The sequence below is a fragment of the Neolamprologus brichardi genome, chromosome 11, assembly GCF_056152115.1.
Source record: "Neolamprologus brichardi isolate AB-2024 chromosome 11, ASM5615211v1, whole genome shotgun sequence".
NCBI classification, from domain to species: domain Eukaryota; kingdom Metazoa; phylum Chordata; class Actinopteri; order Cichliformes; family Cichlidae; genus Neolamprologus; species Neolamprologus brichardi.
The window spans coordinates 17080523-17097202 of record NC_142114.1 but is presented as its reverse complement, the minus strand read 5'-3'; the positions used below and the strand labels follow the sequence as shown (position 1 = coordinate 17097202).

The 16680-nt window shown below is 43.1% G+C and overlaps 1 protein-coding gene across 3 annotated transcripts; it reads left to right on the top strand.

Annotated features, from left to right (window-relative positions):
• Positions 1–10612: 10612 nt before the first annotated feature.
• leng1 (leukocyte receptor cluster (LRC) member 1) lies at positions 10613–16600 on the top strand. 3 transcript variants are annotated; one of them, XM_087848236.1, is made up of 5 exons: positions 10613–10716; positions 11036–11207; positions 13243–13431; positions 15110–15399; positions 15535–16600. In XM_087848236.1, exons 2-5 carry the CDS (start codon positions 11076–11078, stop codon positions 15752–15754), a joined length of 831 nt encoding a protein of 276 aa, XP_087704362.1. In that variant the 5' UTR covers positions 10613–10716; positions 11036–11075; the 3' UTR covers positions 15755–16600. The 3 variants fall into 3 exon arrangements, with proteins under 3 accessions (XP_087704362.1, XP_087704361.1, XP_006804869.1); XM_087848235.1 differs by having other exon boundaries at positions 10620–10817; XM_006804806.3 differs by having other exon boundaries at positions 10620–10817; positions 10981–11207.
• Positions 16601–16680: the final 80 nt, after the last annotated feature.

Genomic DNA, 16680 nt, shown 5'->3' with positions numbered 1-16680 from the left:
CTGTCCTCTGGATGAGCTCTGTCTCCTCTTGTGATTGCATGCGACAGTCGGAGTGTAAATCTTTCCCAAGGAATCTGGAAGTGTGAGACCCAAGAGCTGGAGTAATGGTTGTACATAGTGGTGGACGTGGAGGAGGAGGGGTGAGGTGGATGTCCCCAGCCTTTAAACATCTGTGTTGGCCCGCAGTTTCACAATCGGTTCATCCCTACAAATACCCACAAGTTAAGTCTGTACAATCAGTTTCTGTTGAAATACTTGTTTACAGGAAAAGTTAAAGTATATGAACATTTAACCTGACCTTCAAATGTGTATCAAAGTAAGAAAAGGACAAGGCATTAACGAATCCTTTCTGTTTTGTTTTGGTTTCGAGTGTACCTGTTAAACCTGTAACCCTCGTCCCATCAGCGCAGCAGGCTAGAACTAAACACTGTCGGTAGAAAAAACGAGAAAATGCACCTTGGGCCTTTTTATAGATAACAAAAAAATGGCCAAAGCGTCTTTTTTTCTGAAATATAACGCTTTCTTTTTCCTCACTAGCCTCAGACCACCATTTATGTTGTCATAAGTGTTATATTTCACTTTAGTTTATTTTTATATATACCGAGCCAGCTGAAGTAATAACTTCTTTTGTATGTTTAGAAAAATCCTCAGAGACTTGACAGCTGCGTGTCCACTGTTAAAGAAAAATACTTCCAAATATTAACAGTGATTCTGGACACATTGAAAAAAATAAAATAAAAACAGCCCACATGTTATTTCAGGCTACGTCCACACGTACACGGGTATTTTTGAGTAAGATTTATTATGAGAAAACATGTGCTCATTATGAAGTGGGGAGAACACCAGTTTTGTGACGGAAACATAAACATAAAAGAATGCCTTTTAAAAATTATTATTATTATTATAGCCCTTCAATTAAAACATGTGCTCTGGTAATTTTGAATTATTAAATGATTTCTATAGTGACAATATAGGAGACTGTTTTACCACTAGGTGTCGCTCTGTGCACTTTAAGTGTTAGGGCGATTTTCAATGGCACTAAATGCGATATTTTATACATTAAATAATATGTACAGACTATAAAAGTTGAATGGAGACAAATCACACGGATGGAAATGTAGTTTTTCTCTCCGATCTTCAGCCTTGAATCGACGCCGGGTCACAGAGCTCCTGCGGGGATGAAACCAACAGTTGACCAGGCAGATGTAAGTTGATGTGAGTGTAGATTTATAAAAGTGTTGAGGGAAATATACCTTAATCCCAAGAGCTTCTCTTCCCCATCAGACCCACAAAGGTTTGAAATTTTTGCCCTAGAAAGAAAAACAGCATTTCAATTTTTTTTTTTTTTTTACCTCTGAAATAATACTGAACTGAAATGCAAAAAATAGAAAGTTATAAAACTTACGTTTACGTGCCATCCGTAATTATAAGAAAATACTAAAATACGATATTATTACTACTATTAATATAGCAGTAAAAGTATTTTAGAGGTGCTCTCGTAACGCAACGTTATTTAAGGGCTATAGTTTTATTGCAGTGGCTGAACTGACTGACACGCAAAAGAAAAAGTTCTTTGGAGCCCAGATGGTGTGAAGGATGAGACCAAAAACAGAAAATTTGTTAAGGAAAACCAAAAATATATTGAATATATTTGGGGAAAAGGGAAAGTGGAACAAAATTATAAATACAAAACTGTCGTTATTTATTTGTTTTTGAAGAGCAAAATAACTTGAGCCCTGTCTAAGGTCATTGCCATGGACACGCGGTGGCAAACTGCTGAAAGCGTCGTTTAAACCTTCTTTGCTTGTCTCGTCAGTGTGTTTTCTTCCGTCAAAACCTAACAAGCTCTTCAACTGCAAACAGCAAAAGCCTTTATTCAACGTTAAATTTCGTGTCTAGAAAGGATTTATTTTGTTTAAGGTAAAGAAAAAAGTTAGTTCTTTTTACAATGACCCAAAGGTTCAAGAACCAAAGAAATCCACTAAACACTGGCGCTTCTCGCCGGCGTGAGGATGTTGTCAACGCCCTCCGAAGAGTAAACCAAGACCTCAGAGTCGCATACTTGCTGATGATACGTCTACATGGTCTCTGGGAAGAAAGTCAACACATCCAATGGGATCTTTTTGTAAAATATAGAAGCCAAACAGAGCAGAAATACAAGGAACTTGAAGAACGTTACAAACAACTGGAAGCAGAAAAGAAAACAGCGGAGGAGCAGAAGCAAGAAATGGAAAATCCAAAAGATGCAAGTGTAAAAGTGAAGCCAGACAAAGAGGCCCAGAGTCAGAAAGGTGTGAAGGAAATGCTGGACCACCAGCAGGAGTGTAAACACATGAAAGAGGAGCCTAAAGATGAGGAGGAACAATTGGAGCAACTTAAGACGAACTACTTAATAAACTTATAACTTCTTTCATATGGCAAAAGAAAAATCCAAGAGTCAAACTCTCCTCCCTGCAAGCCCCATATTCAAGGGGAGGACTTAATTTACCAAACTTTAGGAACTATTATCTTGCCTTCCAGTATCAATCAATTTGTTTCTAAAATATCTGGATCACCTGTTGAGAGAAAAAGAATAGAAAACAAGCAAAAAAAAACAAAGCAACATACTAAACACAACACCATCGCATTAATCTAGCTAAGTGTAAACAGCAGTAAATACTAAATATTGAATGTTGTTGTGCAGCACGCAGGACAGACAGCGCACAATGTGCTTTGAAGTAGCAGCCAAGAAAGGTGTGATTTAAGTCTACGAACAGTGAACACCCGTGTGCACACCTGTGTGGATCGGCGCGCTTGTATTCAAATGGTTTCCCCATGTAATGGTCTGCAAGAGGATGTAGAGAGCCATAGCCCTGTCCCCCAGGGCATGAAGCAGGCATGGAGGAGATCCAGGCCCCAGACATCCACAGGCCCCAGAGTGCAAGAGCCCAAGGAGGACCACCGGAGGGGCATCCGTGCCACCTTCATGGGAAGGGCTGAGGATCCCCAGACGAGGGGTCACCCAGTAGCCATCGGGCAGAAGCTAGAGGGGGCTCTGCCGGCAGCCAGCTGTGCCAGAGTGAACACGCCGCAGGCACAGAGGCCCGAGGGCCCCCCGCGCCCCGGAAGAGGCCTGACCGAGCAACAGGCGCCAGGCCCCGCCAAGTAGCCACCGGGAGTGAGCTGGTACATACCTGAGCGCCCAGCCCCGGACACCAAGAACCACCAATGCACCGACCCCTGAGGGCATCAGTCACCGGCAGGGAGTGTGGTGAGGGGAGATGGGCCTCCACACTTTGGAGGGCCTGGGAGTTCCCAGAGAGGTGGAGTCTAAGACCTGACCTGACATATAGACACAGACAAACAGGCACACACAGACACAGACATGCATTCCCACCCTCATGCACACATATACAAACACTCAGCACTCACCCAACGTAGGGATAAACGTAAATGGACATGTACACACAATCACACTCCCCAAACATACTCTATACCCCGGGTCCAGGTACCCTTGCCCCCAGAGGGGGAAACGGCACCCAGACCCAAGAGATGTTACCCTTCCCTCCGGGGTGGAGGCAAGCAGACCGTCCCAGGCTCCGCAGCAGCAGGGAGGCCAATCGGACAGCCAGCATCTCCTCCCAGCCCCCCCGCCCCGATGGCTAGTAGAGAACGGGGGTGTGTTAAGACCCCATACCTCCCTCCTCCCGCTCAAGTGTAGTGTTGCTGCGTGTTGCTGTAAAGTGCATTTAAAACAAGGGAGAGCATGGTGCTGCTGCCAGAGAGCAGCAGGTGTTAGCACGGCCCCTCCCGAGAACCCTCAATGTCTACATGGATTTAAAATTGAGAGGTGGGCACCGGCGCCAGAGGTAGGTTTGAATACACAGACCGTCTACTGGACGCCGTTAACGTGCCCACCTTCAAGGCCCTATATATATATGTGTGTGTTATGAGAGTGTAAGTAATGTGGATGTCTAAGTTGTGAGATAAAATTGAGGCACAGGTGGCCAGAAGAGGACGGGGGGGGGATGTCTCCCCTGCACCCTGGTGACACACCCGCACCCCAAGGCCCTACCTGTGTGGGTGGGTGTGGTGGAGCGGGAAGAGGGAGGTAGCCAGGGATGGGGAGGAAAAGAAGGGAGGGGAGGATGCCCCTCCCTAGGGCCAGCTCCCCCGCTGACCCCAGTAGGCACCCCCGTCCTGTGGTATCCACCAAGGCAAGGCAGCCCAGGCCCATCCAGACCGGGGCCTACGGCAGCAGCACCGCCAAGCCCCACAGGACCCGGGGCAGCCCACCCTACCCCACCGCAGAGGAAACTACCCACCCCAACATTCAATCATCTCCCAGACTACACAAGACAACAGATACCCAGGTTAAGTTTATTCTCCACCTCTCCTATGTCTCTCCCCCACCTGCAGAGTGGACTCCTGCAAGGATGGAACAACCTCCCTGCCAGTTGAAGAGCCCCCCAGTTAGGCCGATACACAAGAGGCCCCCTGCGCCAGGGCTGAGCCCCCGTGCACCCACCCGCCCACAACCTCAGCGACACACCGACGAGGACCCGGATCCACTCAGGGGCAGCCAGGCCACCAGGCCAGTAACCTATGTCCGCCAGCACAGACCATCCTCCAGCCCCGCTGCACGCAGCCACGAGGAGAACAACCTCTAAGAGCGACCAGAGCCACTAACCAGGTTATGAACACAACCCCCGGGTTAAGCCCTCCAGGGATAACGTCTCTAGGGGTCCTCCAGGTGCCCTAAGCCCGTCCCAACCTCCACATCAACCACAATAGCTAAGGCGGGACCAAACCACGACCCCCTACCCCCGCTAGGTGATGGAGCCGATCAAAGGAGCCCAGAGGGATTGATCTAATGTGGTGGCAGAGGCTATATCGAGACTAATGTGATCTATTAGATAGTTTCTATATTGGCTAGAATTAAGATTATTTTTATTTTTCCAGTTCATGAGGACCATTTTCTTGGCGATGCATAGGGCAGTAAAAACCATGTGGACTGGATTAGTTTCTGTAGTGACATCATCCAAATTTACCAACAAGCATACTAAAGGGGAGGTTGGAATTTTACATTTCAGACACTTTGATAAGTCTTCACATATCTCGTGCCAAAACTTCTGCACTGGTGGACAGAACCAAAGAGTGTGGATGTAATTGTCTGGTGTATTGCCTTGACAGTGTGAGCAGTTGTTGGCGGATGTAAAGCCCATCTTGAACATTCGATGACCTGTATAGTGCACTCTATGTAGTATTTTGTATTGTATTAATTGCAGACTGGGATTTTTAATCAATTTAAAGGTTTTTAAGCAAATCTGAGACCAAGACGTTTTGGTCTATTTTTTTCTACTTTAAATGAGTCAGTCTTTTAAAACTACTTCTGCCTGAAATATTCATATCAAGTTTCAATTATATTTCGGGGTTTTTAACCCTTTAAATCCCAGTTTCTTTACATGAGCACATTGTTTTTTTAGCCGAAAGTAGTTCACAAACACTTCTAATTGTGACGTATTACACCTGAAACTTTGGAGGACTTAGTTCTTTATACAGAAAAGTTACAGGAGGATATAAATAATTATCAGGGAAAATGTCCTTCGTTTATTACAATGATCCCGTCCGAAAGTGAGAACACTAAATATAAAATGCTCTTTTGTAACCCTCAAACTGAATGGTAATGTAACAATACTATTTTCCATGAAACAAAAACCACTCCCCACTCCCTGCTAGGGATGGGTATTGATAAGATTTTCACGATTCCGATTCCATTTTCGATTCTGTTTAACGATTAGATTCTTTATCGATTCTCTTATCGATTCTTTTAAAAAAAGGAGAACACTAAGGTCGATTAGCTTAGAACTTTGTTTTATATCTTCTCTTCGAACAAGATAGAAATTTAGGAGTAACATGGCCTTAAAAAACCCAACAGTGAGATCTTAAGAGATCCACAGCCTATGGCTCTTCAATGGGGTGTCACAGGGTCCCCAGAGAAAAAAATTGTAAATGTAAAACAATAAAATAAATATTCTTCTGTAGCAATAACAAAGTATAACCTAAATTATTCTGTAGCAATTACACAAGAATATCCAGTAATGTCCCTGCCTACAATTAAACACATTCACTTACTGCAAATCGGGGGCATCTGCTGTGGCAAATGGGTGCAAGCCTTTGACCACAAACTTAGTCACTGCTCGGTGACATTCGTCTATCCTGGCCTGAAAGGAGACGCTACCGGTAGACTGCAGCGACAACTGCCAGCGAGCGCCAGCCAGACTCTGTCTCTCTCATCATGGTCACCTAAATGCAGCGCACAGTAATGGCAGGTTTTGTAATAAGGCAGATTGCGCTAACATAATATGCACTGTTAGTTGATTATTTACCTGCCGCATTAATGGGAGAGGACACCCGTTAAGCACACCATTGTTTTTCTTGTGACATTACCAATAAGTTTGATGTGTCACATGTCCCTCTTCCTATTGAAAAAACAAAAGTTGTATCCAACTGGAGCGGTTCGCAGCCGAGTGTGAAGCAGCGGGAATGAGGCTCAGCACCTCCAAATCTGAGGCCATGGTTCTCAGCCGGAAAAGGGTGGAGTGCCCACTCTGGGTCGGGGATGAGGTCCTGCCCCAAGTGGAGGAGTTCAAGTATCTCGGGGTCTTGTTCGCGAGTGATGGGAGAAGGGAGCCGGAGATCGACAGACGGATTGGGGCTGCAGCTGCAGTAATGCAGACGCTGCACCGGTCCGTCGTGGTGAAGAGGGAGCTGAGTGTAAAAGCGAAGCTCTCAATTTACCGGTCGATCTACGTCCCTACCCTCACCTATGGCCACGAGCTGTGGGTAGTGACCGAAAGGACGAGATCGCGGATACAAGCGGCGGAAATGAGCTTCCTCCGAAGGGTGGCTGGCATCTCCCTTAGAGATAGGGTGAGAAGTTCGGCCATCTGGGAGGGGCTCAGAGTAGAGCCGCTGCTGCTCCACATCGAAAGGAGCCAGCTGAGGTGGTTTGGGCATCTGACAAGGATGCCCCCTGGGTGCCTCCTGGGTGAGGTGTTCCAGGCATGTCCCACCGGGAGGAGGCCCCGGGGCAGACCCAGGACACGCTGGAGAGATTATATCTCTCGGCTGGCCTGGGAACGCCTTGGTGTTCCCCCGGATGAGCTGGAGGAGGTGGCTGGGGAGAGGGAGGTCTGGGCCTCTTTGCTTAGGCTGCTGCCCCCGCGACCCGGCCCCGGATAAAGCGGATGAAGATGGATGGATGGATGGATGTATCCAAGATGGCCGACTTCTAAATGGCCACCATGGTCACCACCCATCTTGAGGAGTTTGCCCCCTCACATATACTAATGTGCCACAAACAGGACTTTAATATCACCAATCATTCCCATTTTATTACGGTGTATCAATATAAATGGCCCACCCTGTACTTACCATTGCCTTATTTGCCTCTTGTGATTGAAGAGCTGCCTCTGCATTGTTTAGCTCCTCAATGTTGTGCAAGGGCAAATCCAGAGGCAGTACCCCAGCATCTACCGATTCATTGCAGCAGGGATGGCGGATAGCTCTGACCTCCTCACGGAGTTCGTTAACTGCTCTGGTCAGGTCTGACCAGCATAGTTAACATCTTTTCTGAGTTCGTATCTGTTTCAAAGAACAATTCTAGAAAGATTAATGGCTTAAGCAGTGAGAGGCGAAAAACTAATATATCCATAAATGATGGTGTAACATTCTGCATTCAAGTATAAGTTGTTCTAACTGCTAAAAGTGTTTGCTAGTTTTTGCCTGTCACATATATTTGATATTTGTATATGTAGCTTGCCATCACCAGTGTGTGAATTGTGTGTGAATGGGTGGATGACTGAATGTGTAAAGCGCTTTGGGGTCCTTAGGGACTAGTTAAAGCGCTGTACAAATATAGGCCATTTACCATTTATACCATGTAAAATCTGAAATTCCAAGATTTTCGAACTTGCCTTGTAATAGTGGCCTCACAGAGTCTCTGGAATCTACAGAAAAAAAAATCACAACAAGATGACATTCAGGAGTATAAATTGGTGTTTTGAAGATAAGAGTACAATGACATTGTGATTCAGGTTTAAAACAATTTTAAAAGCATACCATCTACCTCTACATCAGACTCTGCATGCTGGGGAGATCGCAAAACTGTGTCGTTTTGTGTGTTGTGCCGGAGTGGCGAAAGGTGCCGGAAGCTGGGCGGGGCATTATGATGCCTGCACACACAGATACAGTGGGGCAAAAAAGTATTTAGTCAGCCACCGATTGTGCAAGTTCCCCCACTTAAAATGATGACAGAGGTCAGTAATTTGCACCAGAGGTACACTTCAACTGTGAGAGACAGAATGTGAAAAAAAAATCCATGAATTCACATGGTAGGATTTGTAAAGAATTTATTCGTAAATCAGGGCGGAAAATAAGTATTTGGTCACCTCAAACAAGGAAAATCCCTGGCTCTCACAGACCTGTAACGTCTTCTGTGAGAAGCTTTTCTGTCCCCCACTCGTTACCTGTATGAATGGCACCTGTTTGACCTCATCATCTGTATAAAAGACACCTGTCCACAGCCTCAACCAGTCAGACTCCAAACTCCGCCATGGCCAAGACCAAAGAGCTTTCGAAGGACACCAGGAAAAGAATTGTAGACCTGCACCAGACTGGGAAGAGTGAATCTACAATAGGCAAGCAGCTTGGTGTGAAAAAATCAACTGTGGGAGCAATCATCAGAAAATGGAAGACATACAAGACCACTGATAATCTCCCTCGATCTGGGGCTCCACGCAAGATCTCATCCCGTGGGGTCAAAATGATCATGAGAACGGTGAGCAAAGATCCCAGAACCACACGGGGGGACCTGGTGAATGACCTGCAGAGAGCTGGGACCAAAGTAACAAAGGTCACCATCAGTAACACACTACAACGGCAGGGAATCAAATCCCGCAGTGCCAGACGTGTTCCGCTGCTGAAGCCAGTGCATGTCGAGGCCCGTCTGAAGTTTGCCAGAGAGCACATGGATGATACAGGAGAGGATTGGGAGAATGTCATGTGGTCAGATGAAACCAAAGTAGAACTTTTTGGTATAAACTCAACTCGTCGTGTTTGGAGGAAGAAGAATACTGAGTTGCATCCCAAGAACACCATACCTACTGTGAAGCATGGGGGTGGAAACATCATGCTATGGGGCTGTTTTTCTGCCAAGGGGACAGGACGACTGATCCGTGTTAAGGACAGAATGAATGGGGCCAAGTATCGTGAGATTTTGAGCCAAAACCTCCTTCCATCAGTGAAAACTTTGAAGATGAAACGAAGCTGGGTCTTCCAACATGACAATGATCCAAAACACACCGCCCGGGCAACAAAGGAGTGGCTCCGTAAGAAGTATTTGAAAGTCCTGGAGTGGCCTAGCCAGTCTCCAGACCTCAACCCCATAGAAAATCTGTGGCGGGAGTTGAAAGTCCGTGTTGCTCGGCGACAGCCCCAAAACATCACTGCTCTTGAGAAGATCTGCATGGAGGAATGGGCCAAAATACCAGCTACTGTGTGTGCAAACCTGGTAAAGACCTATAGTAAACGTTTGACCTCTGTTATTGCCAACAAAGTTTATGTTACAAAGTATTGAGTTGTATTTTTGTTATTGACCAAATACTTATTTTCCACCCTGATTTACGAATAAATTCTTTACAAATCCTACCATGTGAATTCATGGATTTTTTTTTCACATTCTGTCTCTCACAGTTGAAGTGTACCTCTGGTGCAAATTACTGACCTCTGTCATCATTTTAAGTGGGGGAACTTGCACAATCGGTGGCTGACTAAATACTTTTTTGCCCCACTGTATACAACACCAATCCAGATGATACCCACCATGGCTTATGAGAAGCCGGACTGGTGTATAGGTGAGCCATGTTGCACCAGGATGAACTCTCCTCTTTACTGCGGCGTGGATCCTGAATGTGTCTCGCGGAGGATATGGAGGCCATGACAATTTCTCCCCATTTATCCATGAACTAGGGACTATTTCTGTACCACCAGTGCTGAACTGCACAATGCACCAGTCTTTCATTTTTATCTTTTTTTTAATTTGGAGTCTGTTTTTTTGCCCTGTCTAGGATAAACAGGAAACAGATAATTACAATATATTTCATAGTCACTACAAAACTTGATCTATTGACTGAACTAAATAATAAATAATAGCTTAAAATGTATATAGGCAACAATTACAAGCAAACCAGATAAAACAAACTCTTTTTTTTTTATTGACTATGCATGATTGGCGGCAAGCTCATATACTGACACATCATGCAGGAGTACAAAATTGAACACGACATATGACATAACAACATAATAAGACTTGTTTTTATGTTTATAATTTAATGCAGGCTAGGTTTTCCACACACGTCTGCACGAAGATAACTGTATTAAAAGTTGTGATTTTTTTTTTAAAGGAATACATAAAGAAGGAGAATTAAAACTTTATCGTTATTAGAGTATAACATTTCCACTATGTAAATAGATTAGTGCCTTTTCTGTCTGTCCTTCAAAGCAGATATTATTTTCTTTACATAATAAAATAAAATGAGAAACATAACAGCCCCCTCTGCTGTCGCCATTGTGTTATTGCTTCAACATGGAGCTACTGTTTACTTCCTGTTTGGGTCTGCCTGTTCCTGTGAGGTCCTGCTACCTGTCCAACAAGAGAAATTCTTCACTCAACAAGTTAGTGACAGTGCCTGGGCCCTGTTTTAGAGAGTAAAATGTTAAAAATATTGCTAAATTGACGGAAATGGGATATCTATGCGTGGTGCTGAGTCCTTAAGGTAAAGTAGATGTGGAAAGTAGCAAACATCGGCTAACATTAGCTCGTTACCTCTGCCTCTTGGGAGGTCAAAGCTGCAAATATAAAGTTTGTTTTTGTATATTTACATATTTTTATTCTATTTTTCCGCTTTGGGGCATTGACGCATTTCCTTCGACAACTAGCGGCTTTATTTGGGGGAACTTATTCACGTTTTCCTTCCACTTTTGCCGCTGCTAGCGACTGCTAACCTACAGTAGTAACAGTCGCCAAGGGAACAATGAACATCCTTCCGAAGAAGAGCTGGCATGTCCGCAACAAAGACAACGTCGCTCGAGTGCGGAGGGACGAGGCCCAGGCAGCAGAGGAGGAGCGCGAGGCCAAGCGTCGCGTGGAGCGCGCGGAGCAAGAGGTGACTCTGGATGGATGACCGTGGCGTGCTGTTTCTGTACCTACTTTTTGCTCTGTTTCCCATGTAGTTTGAGCAGGATATCTCAAATTCAAACCAGATATGATCAGAAGCAAGGTTACTAACTTGAACAACATAAAAAAAACCGTACTCATTTATAATAAAAGTGTACAGTAAATGTCCTTTTTCAATAGAGCCTACCTGAGATGCTCGTAGTCCAACCCTAGTTACAAAAAAGTTAGAATACTGTGTAAAGTGTTGCTGAAAACAGTGAGGATTTTTAAATTAAGTAAACCTAAATATACCTTGAAGCACTGATGGTACCTTTCCAGATTTGCAAGCTGCCAGTTCCATAGGCACTAATGCACACGTTGTACCTTGAGAAACAGTTTTCTACTGTGCCTCAGTCCAGTTTGAATAGGCTTTGGCCCAGAGAAGGCAGCGTTTTTGTATCATGTTCACATATGGCTACTTCGAAGTGTAACAGTAATTTCTGGAAGTGTTCCTGAGTCCATGCAGTGACTCCATGACAGAATCCTGCCTATTTTTACTGCACTGTTGCCTATGTTGCCAAAAATCACAGGCATCGAGTATTGATATTCAAAGTCTTTGTAACTTTACATTTAGGAGCTTTATGCTGAAATTGGTACACAACTTGTAGACACAGTTTTTGCATACCCAGTCATGTTACTGAGCGGTTGGCAGTTAACTTAGTTGCAAAATATTCCTCTAGCTGTTTCCTTTTAGTTAAGCTTACTTTTCCAGCCTTTTGTTACCACTGTCCCAACTTTTTGAGATCTGTTGCTGCCAACAAAATCATTTAAAACATTGGTTATGTTTTCAGTTGTGAATAAAAATTGCAAAACGCAAATTAATGCATTCTCTTTTTAATTTACATTTTGCACAATAAATAAATATCTAGAATATTAAAGCTTTTTATAATGGGATGCAAATCTAAAAAATAAATATATTAAAAAGGCAGAATTTTTTTGAAATCAAATGTATTACAGAAAAGTTACCCAAAAAATTTAATGTCAGTACTGTACATTAAAGTAAAGGACAGGAAACGTGAGATGACATTGAAGTAGCTCAGTATCACAAGAAGTAAAATGTAGTGGGCCGTGGAGAGCCGGAATAAAATATTATCATGCGAGAACAGATTGTTCTCTGCTACACTTATGTGTTGCATTGCAGAGATTATTTAGGTTTTTACTGTATTTAAAGAAGCTTTGAGCCCATCAGTGAGGGGTTTTGTTTTTTGCCATCTACTGTCACTAAAAATATTTTTAACCATTTTATTTAGCTTACTAAAGCTTAAAATAAATTTTTGTTGATCAAATAGACAAAATGTATTGGAAGACATATAGACCTTTGATACGTTAAGTAACCCAGATGTCCAGAACCCCTTAAAAGGCCCACACTGAGACAGGAAACACCCTGTTTTTATGAAACAACAGAGTGAAAGCAGACTAAATATTAGCAACCATGTATGCATTATAATAGGTAGAGTGTATGAGCATCAGATACTGTCCTTGTTGACTGCTGATTAGCATTGTTTCTCTGATGTGTCAGCTAACTTTTGTGCTGACTAAATGTTCAAACGGTGTAGGGATCTTTTCTTTATTTCCCCTGCCAAAAAAGGGTGGATAGTTAATGGTAAAAATATGTAATATACTAATTAAAAAACAAACAAGTTGTTATTTTAAACATCAGTATTGGTCCAGAGTTTTGCAATCACTGCATCCCTAATAGATCTCTCACTAGTGCACACCTATCCTTTACAATTGTAAAAAACAACACATTTACTGTTGTATGCTGTCTTTTGTTAATATTTAAGAAAAAAAACAACACCTGGAAATCAATGCTAACATTTCCTATGTGTTACTATTCAGATTGCTGTAAATGTACTGTACGTCTCTAAATTGGCACCAGTAGAAAACTTAAGTATTTATGATTTGAGCTTAGTTTTTTCTTATGAAGGTTAAATAAGCTTTGCCGTGCCCATGAATGTCCTTTAATTGTTGTTCATTGTTTACAGGCACGTACAGAGTATCTGAGAAGGAAAGCCCGAGCTGCTCTTCAGTCAACAGGAGGAAGCAGAGATGATGGTGATGAGGAACAGGGTGGAGGAAGTGGAGCTCTGGAGCATCTCAATCTTTTCCCCCTGGAGGAGTCCTCGGAGAAGAAGGGGAATGAGGAGTATCTCAGGGAAAAGAAAGAAGAAAAGGTGTCCGTGCTGCTGCTTCTGTCAGTCTTCTCTTTCACGCTTTTCTTTTGCTCTGACGTAGCAGCTGAATGATAGCAAAGCTTTTGCTAGTTTGGTACCACATCTGGGTTCAGTGTCCTGCATGGTCTGTGGTTGCAGGTCCAGTGCTGAATACCATTTACATTTTCATTTTTTCCATTAAAAACCTTTAGTAGTTAGGAGTGGATCTGCAAAATTTTGCTTTTCAGCTCAGTCACAAAAATGCTAAATGCTATGTATGTTTTTGAAATGTTGCCAGAAAAGATGATTCTTATCTTATCTCATCATTAGTGGGTGTAGTTTTCTCAGATGTCATTTGAATGGTTTGTTATCACCAGACTTTAAAAAGCAATGCAATCAGTTTAAATTTTGTCTTGTTGTCGTCATACCTGCTGAATCTATTCTGCAGCCCAGTGCCAGTATGTATGCACGCAGCGTAAATAGATGCAGCATGAGACGGGGGGGAAATTAATTCAGACAGACAATATAAATACAAGTTAAAGCCCGTGGATGTGATCAAGGCTTTCCAATCACAGGTCAGAAAATGTCAAAATGCTGCTGATGGCAAAGCAGAGGCACTTTAGTACCATTTACATTTATTTAATGATTTGCTGAAGTATATTAGTTTATTGTGTGTCCTGTTTTAATGGCAGAAAATATCCATAACAGTTGTTGTGTTTTAGTTCATTTAAATATTTTGCTTCAGTAAATTCAGAACTCAACAGGAAGTTGAATTTTTGAAGTGGTGTGCTGGGAAACACCTTAGTGCCTAATGAAATACGCTACACTCAGGCTACGTCCACACTAATGCGTTGTCGTTTGAAAACTCAGCTGAGCTGACATGGACGCACCAGACAACACAAACTCAAATACTTCTTAGTTTGGCATTGCCAAGGTCTTTAGATTAAAGTTCTCTAAGAGGAGTTTGATAAAGTGTACTGCTTGAAAAAAAGCATTTTACATTTAAAACAGTGGACTTCCTGTTGGGTTTAGAGCATGTCTCCAAGAGGCTTTTTTTCTAAATATTGCGGGTTTAAGTCAGGCTACAGAATTTCATACATGTAAGTGAAACTTGTTATTGTTTTTTTGTTTGTTTGTTTGTTTTTTATATGTAGCACCAGAAACTATTTTTCCCACACCCACAGGCCAAACCTACAAAATACAAAAACTTTTACCAGTTTCATACCTTTCAAATTTTCCTACCCCATCAACAACTTCCTGTTTTAACAATATGAAGCTAAGATAGAGACAAATCAAAAAGCAATTCGTCTGCTCTTCTAGACCTTTTCGACTTTAGCTTGGAATACGGTCGAGAGTATCAGGTCGCATTTTTTTCCACTGTTTTCCTTTATCACTCAACAAGAAATAGTTTGCTTTTGACATCTTCCCACTCCTGGTTTTATGTGAGGGACCTGCTCAAATAGCACACAGCATGCGGCACACATGATGCCTCAGACAGTTAGCTCTGCTATTTGCACTTAGAAACAAGTACTATGGAGCTCGTGGAAGGTTAAAGACAGGTTAATGTCCCGTCTGGCTACTCAGATATTTACATTCTCCTATCTGTTGGGTATTGTATAAAAAAAAGTGTGCTACAGTAATGAAAAAATAACACAAAATATTTGTTTCATGTTGTTGTTTTTATGGGGTGGTTTTCTAGGAGAAGCAGGAAAGAGCCATTGGCTTACTGGTGTCATTGGGACCCCAGCCGGGGTCTGAGGTCACGCCGTGGTATCTGAAAAGCAGCAAAGACAAAGAGGAGAGCAAAGAAAAAGAAAAGAGAAAAGGGATAAGTGAAGAGGAGAGAGAGAAGAAGGATCGTAGACTGAAGGATAGTTTGGATCCTTTGAAAGATATGAAGAAAGCTCTCGGAGAGAAAGACAGAAAGGAGCACAAGAGCAAGAAAAAGGAAAAAAGAGACAAAGGGGAAAAGAGGAGCAGCGGAGAGAGGTAAGAATACCAGTATTGATTGTCTGAAAGTTTTATCCCCCTTAGTATTTTACTGAGGCTCAAGTCAAATTAAAGCGATCTTGTGGTGAATATCAAAGCAGGTCGGTAACAAAATGTCTGTCTGGGTTCTTCCAGCTCAATAGAAAGGTTACGTGCTGAGCGTTTACAGAGGGAGGCTGAGGAAAGGAGGAGAGCCCAGGCACTTCTGGAGCAGAGGAGCGGCAAAGGAAAGGAGCCTGGGAGGGAAGTGAGCGAGAGGGAGAGGCCTTACAACAGCGCATACTTCCCAGAACTAGCCCGAAAGCGACAAAGGCGGGACCGGGAGAGCTGGAGAGATGAGATTTTAAAATCCTGAGCTCTCTTTGCTGTTTACAGACTCCAAATAAAGCTAAAGACGTTCACAGGACAGCGTCACTGTGAACTCACTATGATACAAACAGAAAGTCTGCAGCGTTGTTATCGTTTATTTTTATTTATTATTTGTTCCTCGCATGAGGGGCAGAGGTCAAATTTATCTGCAGAGTTTTACCCATGAACGCATCAGCAGGGCAGATGGCGCATCACAGGGGGCTTGATGCTCAGCACGCCAGCAAAGACAGCGCTGTGTGAACAGCTGTTAGCAGGACATATACAGTAACAATCTAAAGAGTCTGTTAATCTAAAAACATTTACATTAAATCATCTTCGGCGATGGTTTGAGTTACTAGTTTTAGGCCATTTCCATACATGCATACATCCACCTCCTGCAGGTCTTCTGAGGGAGAGACTGAGACATTCCCAAGCCAGAGAAAGAGGGATATAATGATTTAATTTCTCCAGCATACTCTGGGTCTAACCCAAGGTTTGCTCATGGTAGGACATGGCCAAAACATTTAACCTAGGAGGCATCATATTCAGATGACCGATCCACCTCAACAGGCTCCTTTAGATGTGGAGGAGTAGCGGCTGTGCTCAGAGTACTTCCAGAATGACAGAGCTCCTCACCCTGACTCTAAAGAAGCGCTTCAGAGGAAGATCATCTCCACTGCTCATATCTTCGACAACTCTTCTCTTCACCGATCCAAGTCCCTTATAATGTATGATTATCAAATATAAACAAAAATCATAATTAATATTTTCAGTATTCTGTGACACTGCTGGTTTAAAGAAACACTGTAAATGTCGATGGCAACAATAAAAGTATTATTATTTCCAGGAAAAAGCTCTCTCTCTACTCGTCTTTGAAGCGAACTGACCGTTTCTCTATTTTGTGTATGTGTTTAATGTATATCATGCATCACT

Bases quoted from the DNA above. Each gene is read 5' to 3' on its own strand.
- leng1 (XM_087848236.1), top strand. From the start codon at position 11,076: ATGAACATCCTTCCGAAGAAGAGCTGGCATGTCCGCAACAAAGACAAC. The intron at 11,208-13,242 runs GTGACTCTGGAT...CATTGTTTACAG, and splicing joins TGGAGCGCGCGGAGCAAGAG to GCACGTACAGAGTATCTGAG. The intron at 15,400-15,534 runs GTAAGAATACCA...GGGTTCTTCCAG, and splicing joins AAGAGGAGCAGCGGAGAGAG to CTCAATAGAAAGGTTACGTG.